Below are 12,568 nucleotides of genomic sequence, written 5' to 3' on the forward strand. Positions count from 1 at the left end.
TATGCAATGTAGGTTAGGCTGAAAGTGTGGTCGCACTAGACTTAAGCATGCTGAGGTATTTCGCACCACTAAACCAAGATGGGCAACAAGATATGATGTCATGCTCCGGGTTTTTATTTGTAATAATAAGACCGAATAATTCATTGCATGTTTTAAAATGTAATATTCAACATTGTAAATGTATTTATTATTGGTTTTTCTATTGGTCGAATGGGAATGTAATGACTTCTTTTAACTAGACAAATACGCTTAGCTCAGAATGGGGAGTTTAGTGACATGTATTTCTATTTAAAAGCTGTTAGAATGTGCTCACATTGACTATGTTTTTCTTGCTTTAATTGCTTGACAGAGCAAATAGACCTTGTCGATCATCTATGGCAGGTGGCCAATCACAGCAACGCATCTGTAACACAGGAGGGTCACGGATTTCCAGTCCTGCATGTCGGCCTGTACTCCATCCTCTCTATTCCCCTACGCCAGGTGTTTGGAAACAGGTATACACAGTCACCATCCGCTGACAGCATACCCCCAAGGACATGCATTTTTCACAGCTGATGCTGGAAAAACTGGGTCATACTTGCCTGAAGTGGTCAAACAGTACAAGCTATGTTTTGGAACGTGGTTAACCAGCACAACCACGTACCCTCAGCTTAGCCAACGTGGCTTACCAACTCTGACTTGACTTGGTTTATGTGGCCTAGCAGGTCAACCTCGCTTCCACAGCATATACTGCAACCACCAAAACCAACTTCAACCAGCTGAAAAGTATAAATGATAGTCTTGGAATTTGTTATTTAACAAAGGAAGCTAAGACCGATATGTAGAGTAGTGGCCAAAAGTGATGTCCAACTTTGGACAATTGACATCTTCATTGTTTTTTATGAAAAGTATTTCATTTAAAAGACATTAAAATTGTTTGTGCATGTTGTATTCATCTGCTTGTAGTGTGAACTTTAAGCTCCTAAAAATTAAGGAGGCTTGGCAAACAATTACACATAACACAAAAAATCATTGAGTCAAGGTCCAGGAGAGTAACTACAAAATTTTACAACAAAAGAGGATCAACAAACATGAATAATTGATAAACTTGTAGTCACTGTACTGTATGCATTACTTCCTGTATGCTTTGTTTTTCTTTTTGTACATTAGAATAAAACTCATATTTCCTTATATGTTATAGTTTGCCTTTTTGCCAAATAATTTGTATTTCAATAAATACATTAAAGCTTTAGCTTTTGTCCATTTTCTACCATACGTTTTATGATTTAACGTAATGTCAAATGTTGTGCCTCACAGGACATACTGACATACAACAGTGGTGTAAAACGAGAATTAACATATACACAAGCGAACACACTCAAACTAACCTACTCATTTAATGGGGGGGTCATTCAAAGCAAAAATTTTACAAATACAGTTCAGTTTCACTTGGCCAACTACAGTATAGTGATTTTTTCAAGCCTGTAAAACGTAAAAGTAGCTAACTTATAGGAGAGAACTTGATCTGATGTTACATGTTATCTGCCTTTTTTAAACTTAAAATTGCAATCTCAAGATTTTTTCCCTCATTTGTCTTTTAGGTTTGCTAGTGAGTTTAGTTTGATGCTGCATCTGCGCAGTTCCCAGTCAGAAGACCGCAGCGTGCTCACCTTCCTCTGCCCAGTTGGGCACATTCTACTGCAGGTCCGCATCAGTGCCTACACCCTCACCTTCATCAGCACCCAACAGCGCCACTACGAGTGAGTCTCCAGCTGTCCTGTTTTCTGAATGTTCAGATGTTCTACAGCGCAAAGATATCAATTGGAGTCTTTTTGTTATTTTAGCAGGCAATAGTTTTAACATCCAAACCATTAATCGCAGAATAACGAAAAATGCATGACAATTTGTTTTGGTGAAGAGGAAAGACTGTTTGTTGAACCGTTTTAAATGTCGCAGAACCATCTGAAAACTCAGTTGTTTGGTCGTCTTGATCTTTTTTCCTTGTCGCTTGCTCATTCCAAAGTCATCATTGAAGGAAATAGAGATTTCAAAGGAGACGTCTAAAAGAATTCTCTTATGTCTTTACGGTTTATCTTATTGACTGCTTACTTGAACATTTCATTTATCTTTTTCTGTTACGTGATAAAACCATCATGCTCTTCCCTTTCATTATGTCATGAAGTGATATGTTTTGGCGCATGAATCTATAGCCTACAAGCAGAGACAAACCAGCTGTGCACTTCAGTTATTTTAATCTAACATTGTGTGATGTAAGCCTCATGGTTTGATGTATGTACTGTAAATGAGGCATGGCACTTAACTCATGGCCTTTCAACACTAATATTTGGACCGGCTGCCCAATTACCCACCTGCAGCACAAAATAAATGAGAGTTTTTTGCTGACATTTGACCTTCTTATGATTCTCATTAATCACGGGGGTGACGTGACTATATCATCATGTTCATATGAATTTCTGTTTAGTTCAAGCTTGGATATACAAATAAAGCTCTGTCAATGCACAGACCGGAGTGAAGGCTCTCTGAATGGTTGTAATGTTGCAGGTTCTGCTTTACATGGATTCTAGACTTCACTTTTGGTGCTTCAATGAATTAACAACCCACAAAAACATCATTTAATGCAGCTGAAATGAAGGGAGCTGAGAATGTAAAGCTTCAAATATAAAAGCATCATAACTACTTGGCTGTTTAACACGGTTGCAATATTCCCATACATATATGTCTTCAAAAATCATGGCATAAGGAAATGTAGAAGTAGGAAATTAATCTAATGAAATTGTCGTTTTTGGTCATATAGTACCATTTCGCTGAAGTGTAGAACGTTTACTGCCTATGTACTGTATATTTTGCCTATATATATTAAATTGCCTTTTTTACATGAGTTGACGTCAAAGTGACAATCATATGCGACAGGTCAACTTACAAATCATTATTTAAGCCTATTGTAATGAATTGGGGAAGGATATAGTTTTGATGTGTACTTGTTCAGTTACAGACTGCAGCTTTAACTTTCAGGTTGTCTGTTTTCTCAACGACAAAAAAAACCATAAGTTTGAAAATCCTGTCATGTTTCTCCCAGGTTTCCTGTGGGAGTGCTGTCTGACGGCGACTGGCACCGCGTGGCGCTCAGCGTCTCCTCAGGCCGTTTGGCATTGTATGTGGATTGCTCCATGGTTGAGAGCGTGGACTGGGCTTACGAAGATGGTCTGGGGATCTCCACAGATGGTCTGGTCATGGTGGGAGGAATCATAGAGGGATTTGAGACACCATTTGAGGTCAGGGTGCAAATTCATTTGTGATTTGTATACCTCAAACACGCAAGTATCAAATATCTGTTCACGTCCTGCAGGATGGAAAAATCCCTCATCTCACCAGCTGTAAAGTCCTCTCCAGAACAGTCCCTATTGACACTTAAACTCAAAGTCAAGTTCAGTGAGGATCTCCCAGAGTACAGTATAGCTGCTAAGTATAGGAGTTACTAAGCCCAACATCTGTGTTTATACTCATCCAGGATACCAGATGGAACGTCCATCGAGTGACTGACAAGCAAAGATTTTATGTTTTTTATGTACATCAGTCTGTTACAATCTGTCAGCGTTGTTTCCTACATAAAACAACGCGAACAAGGTTTTGATTTATTGTTTTGCCAAACATAGTAATGAAATGATAGAATTAGCACTGTTTTGAAGATTTCAAATGAACTAAGCTTAATTTATTGATCGTATATGGGCCACAATTTGGGTGCTTTTTTCTTTTTTATATATATTGGCTTATAAATCAGGTGTAAAATGTCTGTCACTCCTATTAATAACCCGTGCGCACAGAATCAAATGAAATACTCAGAAGTGTGAACCACTTCTGTATGTGGCAGGGCAGCCTATTATATATTATCACACGAGAGAGCAGGAGACCCACCTGAAGATTGGTTTCTTATGTTAGCCACATATTTTAGTGATAGCAAGAGTTGGGTTTAGACAGCTGCACGCAAGTGACAGGGTTTTCTTTAGTGCTTCAACGAGGAAGATTAATACAGCGTGAAGTCTAGGCTGTCGTCTCAAGGGGATGACATCATAGAGTCCCAGAATACCATTTACATACTCGCACACTGAACTCAGTCACAAGTGTGAAGGATTCAGATTCAGAACATTGTCCACAGTGTGAATTGGAAACAGTTTACATATTGTTTTAATAAATGGATAAACATCATTTTATTAAAATTCATCACCAGACTTCTTGTGTGATTGCTTGTAAAGCCATAGTTATGCTGTACATCTGTACAGGTATATAAAATGGTTTCATTCGTCTCTGCAGGGCGATCTGATGCAGGTGACGTTTCTGATGGGAGACCCAGATGCGGCACGTGATCAGTGTGGCAGAACAGGACACAAACCGCCTCGTTCTCCACGCATACACACTCAGGAGGTGAGCGAATCCACTGACCAATAAACATGTTTTACAGGACTTTAATTCTCTTGTGAGGAATTCTGTTGTACATTCTATACATTTCTGATAGATATGAAAAGGTTGATACTCAAGTAAATCCAAATTTTGTCTTAAAGGGATACTTCACCCAAAAATGAAAATTCTGTCATCATTTACTCCCCTTCGAGTTGTTCCAAATCTGTATAAATTTCTTTGTTCTGATGAACACAGAGAACGATATTTGGAAGAATGCTTGTAACCAGACAGATTTTTGCCCCCCATAGTAGGAAAAATACAAAGGTAGTCAAAAGTGCCCCAGAACTGTTTCCTGTCCTACATTCTTCAAAATATCTTCTTTTGTGTTCAACAGAACAAATGCATTTATTTGAAGCATTTTTCCCACTATGGTAGTCAATGATGGCAAAGAACTGTTTTGTTATAAGCATTCTTTCAAATATCTTTCTCTCTGTTCATCAGAACAAAGAAATGTATACAGATTTTGAACTCGAAGGTGAGTAAATGATGACAGAATTTTCATTTTTGGGTGAAGTATCCCTTTAAGGTATTTTTAAAGACATCTTATTTAGTTGTATTATTGCATAATTAAACTTGGCTCTTGCCATGAACACAGCCTTAGAAGTTGGCATGGTGTGAAAAATAAAAAGGAAGAAAGGGGAAGAAAGTCATTCAGCCCGACTGCCACCACAGTAAAAAAAAAGGTCTGCATGAAACTAGTAACTAGGCACTTTGTTTATAGACAAAATGAATGCATAAAACACCAAAGACAATGCCCGAATGCCTTATTTTAATTTAGTTCCATTTATAATAGAGGCATGCTTCTCTTTTTCTGTCTCTCTTCAGGAACTTCTGCTATCCTCAAATGACTTGGAGGACTTATTAGAGACAGCCGAGGACGGAGTCTCTGTTCGTGCAAAACTGACTGTGAGTATAAATGTTGCGTCACTCTGACTAACCCGGTTTACCTTAAGTTCGTATGGAGTGAAACACTTAAAGGAACAGTTGAGTAAAAAAGTGAAAAATCTGTCATCGTTTTAATCCCCTTTGTTTTCTCAAAAATAAATATTCTGTCAAGTATTCTGTTTTTCATTCAGTAAAAATAAATGTGACTGTCAGCTGTCGACAATGTTTACTAAATAGAATCATAAATGTATCATATTTATGTCTTTTTTAACCAAAATCAAAGTGAATGTATCACAGAGGCATTGACAGTAGATTTGCTCACTCCTGTCTGGTCTGGGCCCATCCTGACTTGCTCTTTTGTACGTCACACATATCTTGACATGTTTAAGCGTTTATTTTCACAGTTTAAAGGGCTGTTTCTGCTTAAAGTGTCAATAAGAGCATTCCTTTTAGTGATTATATACTGTAATCTGGATTTGTGACCTATAGCATCACGTGTGAATAATTATACTATTGCTTACAATGCTGTACGCTACAACTAAACAGAAAACTTGATTGTTTAAAGTCATGTCTGCTGTCAGGATAGTGTTTCATAGTTGTAGATGCTTTCTGGCTGCGCTCTTTGTCTGTGTACTGTGCAAAGCCAAGAAGCATTCAGGATAGGAAACAATTATATGAGAAAACACATAAACATAAAGCTACACATGCATACCAAGCCCATGTGAGGGTTCTTGGCTTCTGTTAAGCCGATCGGAGCTGGTGTGTGGTGCAACTGAGCTTGTCCAGCCCCGGTGGAGTCCGTGCATGGTCCTGATGATTCGCCGGGTGTGTTTGCCAGCTGTGAGTTATTTGGCTGGTGGATTCAGGGTCATCGTGGTCTATAACCCAAGCTTGGAAACTGCAGCTATGAATATTCCATCAGACTTCAAACCAGAAGGTTCTTTCTATGAGCATGGCATGCAGCGGTGTGCAACAGTCGATCACATGTATTCCATTATGTTTTGTCGAACAGTTGGCAGATTTCAAAGACTAGAAAGGACCAGTCTTTTTTTAAATAAGCTGTTTTTTCTCATGATTCTGTCTCGCTTAAGGTGTAACCTCTTGACTGTGAACCTGGTGTTTCCCTTTGATGTCTTTGCCATTTTCCTTTACACATTGTCCCGGTGGAACAGTTGAATAAGAAACCTCTGGCTCTCTTCAAGCCTTTTAACATATCTAGAGGTTAGAGGTCATGACAGGGTGCAGGCCTGAAACATATCCACCTGTATACAGCTCCAGATAACCACTAAGCCACGGATCTTGAGTTTTATGTGTTAGCTTTACGGTGTATGTTTGTTTGACCCACTGGGCTGTGTGTGGGGGTGTTGGTTTGAGTCTGTCTGTCTGTTTGTTTTCGTTTGATGAATTCCTCTGTTCTGGTTGTGTCTCATTTGAAAGGCATTGTACTGTATGTTTAAAAATCAGTACGTGTCCCATGGTTTTGTTTGGCAGAGGTGGGCACAAGCCTGTAATTGATTCTGCACCAAACGTGTTTGGATTGGACTGAACCCTTCTCTAGGGAAGTATCAGAATCTTTCAGACAGGCTGTGAAGAACACAACAGCTCCAGACGTGCCTTTGAACTTGGCCGATCTAAGAGTATAAAGTAACAAAGATGAAATTCGTAAATGAGTTTAAAGATCATTTATTTGTTCACTGACAAATGTGTTGACATGTGCTGCCAGCTCTGTGCCCAGAGGGAAAATTCCTACAAATATGTTTCAGGTTTACAATTAGGGAGCGTTTAAAAGCAAACACCATTATTACAATTACAACACGAGGTTTGGAATTATTACACTTTGGCATATGATTTGTCTATCACTGTTTAGTCAACAAACATGATGGCTGACAAACAAACAAACTAAAAATTCCAGTTGAATTCGATTTTTGAATACGAGCATGGGACAGATTGCAGTTTCATTTGAGTAAAAGTTCATCCTAAAATTTTAATTCTGTCATCATTTACTCATTACATTTACATTTGCTTTCTTCTGCAGAACACAAAAGGAGATATTTTGAAGAATGTCGGTAACCGAACAATGGCTGTACCCATTCACTTCTATTGTATGGACACAAAACCAATGCAAGTCAATGGGTACCACCGTCGTTTGGTTATTAACATTCTTCAAAATATATTTTTTGGTGTTCTGCAGAAAAAAGTCATAGAGGTTTAATTGACAAGAGGGTGAGTAAATGATGACGGAATTTTCAGTTTTGGGTGAACTATTCCTTCATCATTCTTTTATTGTTGATATAAATGACTTCCTTTTGTCCCTAAATGCCTGTTTTGTACTTTAAAGTCACCAAGACTCCACAAAGATCACGTGCGCATGGGCTGAGCATGGAGGATGAGCTCATCGATCAGTTGCCATGCAACCTTAAGGGTTATGAGCTTAGGAGCACAACTGTCATCACCATATTAATCTTGCCTTTACTGTAAATTGTGTAAGTTATTTTTCTTTCAAGTAGCTTGATAAGACTAGTTCCACGTCTCATGTGATTGTAATTCGTGCTTATGAACATTACGATGTATGTCGGTCTTTGGTACGCCTTGGTATAAAAACGTGCATAAACCGTACATCCAATTACATGTTACAGTTATCTTCCTGTGTAAATCTCAGCAGAGTTCTTGAAGGGTTTGTTTGAAGGATGTAGCCTGAAGTCAGCTCCTTAAAATTCCCCCCACATTAAAAAAAGTGTTGAATCTGTTTTTTAGTGATGACCAGCAGCTCTCAGATCATTGGCTACCTGTATAGAAATTTGTAATGAATGAAAGACATTTGTTACTGTATGCATGTTTCTAATTATGCCATAGTGAAAAATGGTATGTTTCTTTTTCTCTTGGATGTGATGATGGGGCTTTTGGCCCTGTTAAAGCTCAGCTGTGCAAACTGTTACATAGGTCAAAGCACTTTTCTTCTGTTTTGGAGGGTATGATTATATATCATTCTGCAGGCGTCTGTATCGCTCTGTCTCTATGTCCTTGGGCAATCACAAACTGTTGCCATTGCCCTCAACTCCTCTGACTCTAATGATCAGTTCTGAGTCAGTAATTTAGTACCGGCCGTCCCCAAACCCCTAATAAATCAAATGCAGTAAATGCAAAGTGATTGTGTCATGCACAGATATGACTGTCCACCGGTCTTTCTTTTCTTTTTGTCCTAGATACACACAGCATTGATGAATCAGTGCTGCATTTCAATTCAAGTTTTCAGTTAAAGACTGTCAAATCGATTAATTGCGATTAATCGATTCCAAAACAAATGCTTGTGTTTGTATAATGTCTGTGTGTTGTGTATATATAAATGCACACACATGCATGTGATTATATAGCAAAATTCACATAAATATATATATATATATACATTAACCATGATCAATCGCATCCAGAATAAAAGTTTGTGTTTACATAATGTTTGTTTATGTACTGTGCATATTCATTTTGTACAAAGTATTTGTAAACGCATACACGTGCATTATTTAGGAAATATTTACATGTATTTATTTATATTTACCAACAGTTTAATTTTTCTTAAATATATGCATGTTTGTGTTTGTTTTTAGAAATACAAAATTAATATGCACAGTAATTTATTGAATCGCTGAATGCGATTAATTGCGATTAATCGTTTGACTGCCCTAATGTGTTGTACAGTGTTTCAAATCAGAAAAAAATATGGACAATTATTAAATATATAGAATACATACAGAGAAGAATACATTACAATGTGACACTTCTGAAGGTTTTACAGTGCAAACACAGTGCTGATGGTGGATTTTCTGGAAGCAATTATCCCCTAAACCGGCTGTTTGGGGGGAATCTCCACTGAATGTCGCATTGCTGTAGACGTGAAGTCATTTTTCTATGTTGTGGGAATGGTGTAGATGGCTCCTATTGGACTCTTTGATGTTAATACTGATAGTTGCCTCATCTTTCCTGCTTGCATATAATTCAGATCTGCAAGATCACCAAGCTGTCAAGAAATCCCATGACTGCTGCATTTTCTCATATGGTGCCAATTAAATACACGATAACTGTGCATAGTGTTTCGTTTTACCATAGGTCTGTTTGGCCCTGAGAATTTAGCAATAAATGTACAAAGTTTCTGTATTGTTTCTGTTAGTGTGAATGCTAATCTGACTTGGCATGTATGTAATTACTTGTATGTGGACACTACAAGCGTTCTATCCCCTTGCGAACACACACACACACACACACACACACACACACACACACCAGCTCAATTTGCCCCGAGGCCACATTGTCAAACAGGTGTCTCATTGTGTGAAGTGGATAGTAATGGGTGTGTGTGTGTGTGTGTGTGCGTGTGCGTGTGCGTGTGTGTGTGTGTGTGTGTGTGTGTGTGTGCGTGTTTGGAAGTGTGTGTGGGTGGATGGAAAGTTTGTGGGGGTGTGTTATGCATGTATTTCACTGGTTTACCTGTGAGTTCAGCTGCATTTATTGTAGGTGATGTGTGAATGGGCGAGTGAATGTGAGCGCGTGTGTGTGTGTATGCACCATCATGAGGATCTGGATGTGTTTACTGGGTTGGATTTTGTTGGATTTAATGCGATTTGGAGCGCAAGGTCGGAGGATGCACACTCCAAAGGTATGATCTCATTCTGGCAATTTTGCTAAATATGTTTGTTTTGCAAAATTGACCTTACGAATCGCATCTTATGTTGGAAGTATCCACTACTACTGTCTAAAAATAACACAGAGGTTGTGCAACAAAGGTTTAACCTTTCATTCCAGGGTTTTTAGTGTTTTTGTGTTTAGATTTAAATTGGGTCTGTGTGTGTGTGTGTATGTGTGTAATGAAGTGCTAGTCTCTGTAAAACAGGCTGTGGTCTGGCCTCAGATGCGAGAGGTTACTGTGGTTTTGTTTTTTATTAAGAAATTTGGTTTCACTGAGGCGGAGTACTCCATATTACCACACAGGCTTGGGTTCATGTGTCAGGACCATAGGCCTATTTAATAGTTCTGCAGTATTCATTTGATTTCTTTTTACTTTTTCTAAGTAAATACAATAATAAACTGTCCAATCAAATTATCCAGTGTATATTGATCTATATTAATATTTAGTTTGCAATCAAATATAAGCCATGTCTTGCATAACAAACTGCACTTATGATTCCAGAGCGAGTCTCCCCATACTCTGCTGCAGATTTTTTTGCATTTTTTATTATAATACAGAGAGCTAAATTGAATTTCCAGCCTGACAACAATAGTAAAACAACAGCCTGTGACAACAGTTTTATGACAAGACCGAAATAACATGATGGATGAGGCAGATGTATTAATTTAGCTTTTTCTGCAGCTGTGATTGCTTTTGTGTTTCCTCCCTTAATATTCCTCTTTGTTCCTAACCAACATCTTTTCTCCATATTGAACTTCAGAAATTATTTGGAAATCCAGGACATAAAAGTGAAGCATTTTACATGGCACTGTTGTATCAGTCTGAAAGCCTGATACGGCTGGTTTGACATTGCCCAAACAAATATGTGTCTGTGATATATTTACACCGTCCTCTTCCAAATCACCCCTCTTTGTATTGGCTAATGTGTGTGCGACTGTAATTATGTCTTTAACTAGACATTGCGCATGCATATTTAGACAATGACTGGAACACTGGATGCTACATTGCATAATCATAGGCAATTACTATTATTATTATTATTATTCATTTTTCAAGCAGTTTTTGCTTTTTGCGCTGACATTATCACCAGTGATGGGTTCCTGGCACGTAGACATGGGTGTAAATAAACAGTGGCATTAGAGCAATAGTTTGGTTTTGCAGCAATGTTACAAGCATATGTGGAGGTCCTGGTCACAGGAAGCCCCCTAGTGGTCGGATGATGTTATAGCAAGAGCTTATCCGTAAACTGTTCTTTGCTGGGTGACTGGGCAGTGGGCACTTAATGCGAGTCAGTGTGATCAGACTTTCTTTGGCAGGCTATTAGAGGGATATCAGGCTAACAGAGGGGAGATAAGCTGGTCGACAGCCCCCCGCAGCCAGGTGGAGATCAAGTGTCACTTTATCAGGCCACAGCCACAGAAAGAGCCATTGTGAGCTTTAGTCTGCTTTAACCCATGTTACCGTCTTTCAAAGCCTCTTCCATCTAATCTACACAGACGACCCGACCTTTAAGATCTAGTTTACCTAAAGATGAATATTCTGTCATCATTTAGTTAACGTTTTTGTTTTGTTTCCAAACCTATAACTTTCAAAATGTGTTGTTGTTATTGATGTTTTTCGTTCAGTGAATGTAAATGGGCACTGATTATCTAGATCCTTGATATGCAGTCTAAGGATAAGAAAATATTGATGGATTTTTATTTTTGCATGCGACTTGTGTATAGAACAGACTTGTGTGTGGATCGACTTGTTTGTAGAACAGACTTGTGTATGTTGACTAGTTCTAGCCATGAATATAGCCTTAGATGCTGGAATGGCGTTAAGAATGAAACAATAAATAAGTAAATAAATATTTTAATATTTTATCAACTTTAAGAACTAATCTAGAATTTTAGATGTTAGACATGTTATAAACATGTTAGCTGTAAGCATTACATTAAATCTATTTTATAAGTTTAATGTATGCTTATAGTTAACATGTTTTCATGTACAGCTGCTTTGTAACAATGAAAATTGTAAAAAGTGCTGTAAATAAAAGTTGTTGAGTTGAGTTATAGCTGTGCTACCTTTGAAAGTTACAGGCATCGCTCTTCTAGCTTAAAACATTCAACGATGTGTTTTTGATTGAAAGTGACCGACTTGGGAGCAGAAACTTATATATTTTTAGTACAAAATAATTCTGGGACTTCTCACAACTTCTTGTAATATTTGCCTGTTCCAGAGCACCTTCCTTAGACAATATACATATAAAGCAACTAGACCGATATACGGCAGTCTTTTAGCAGACATATGTTTCAATTCAGCCTGTCACATTGATATACAGCAACAATACTTCGACACAATGATGTGGCTGTTTTATGACAGATATGGGCTGCTTTCAATTTCCCGTCTCCTTATTCAGAACCAAGATCATCTGCATCACACCCTGCCTTTTCCTCTGTCTCATTGATACTCATTGGCTCTGTCTCAAATATTAGTATGCTGCCTACCTAGTCATCATTTTTGCATTATATGTATATATGTTTATGTGTTAGAATATTTTAATGTCAC

The 12,568-nt window shown here is 38.0% G+C and overlaps 1 protein-coding gene across 2 annotated transcripts in view; it reads left to right on the forward strand.

The window, feature by feature from the left end:
* si:ch211-196i2.1 (collagen alpha-1(I) chain) overlaps positions 1–12,568 on the forward strand; it is a 57,089-nt gene that overhangs the window by 17,225 nt on the left and 27,296 nt on the right. For both annotated transcript variants that reach the window (XM_057359586.1, XM_057359587.1), the window contains exons 2-6: positions 350–494; positions 1,581–1,739; positions 3,077–3,272; positions 4,309–4,419; positions 5,281–5,361. In XM_057359586.1, coding sequence (XP_057215569.1) covers positions 350–494; positions 1,581–1,739; positions 3,077–3,272; positions 4,309–4,419; positions 5,281–5,361 — 692 coding nt within the window. The remainder of the gene's footprint in view (positions 1–349; positions 495–1,580; positions 1,740–3,076; positions 3,273–4,308; positions 4,420–5,280; positions 5,362–12,568) is intronic.

This window comes from Triplophysa rosa, linkage group LG19, assembly GCF_024868665.1.
Source record: "Triplophysa rosa linkage group LG19, Trosa_1v2, whole genome shotgun sequence".
Classification (NCBI taxonomy): Eukaryota; Metazoa; Chordata; class Actinopteri; order Cypriniformes; family Nemacheilidae; genus Triplophysa; species Triplophysa rosa.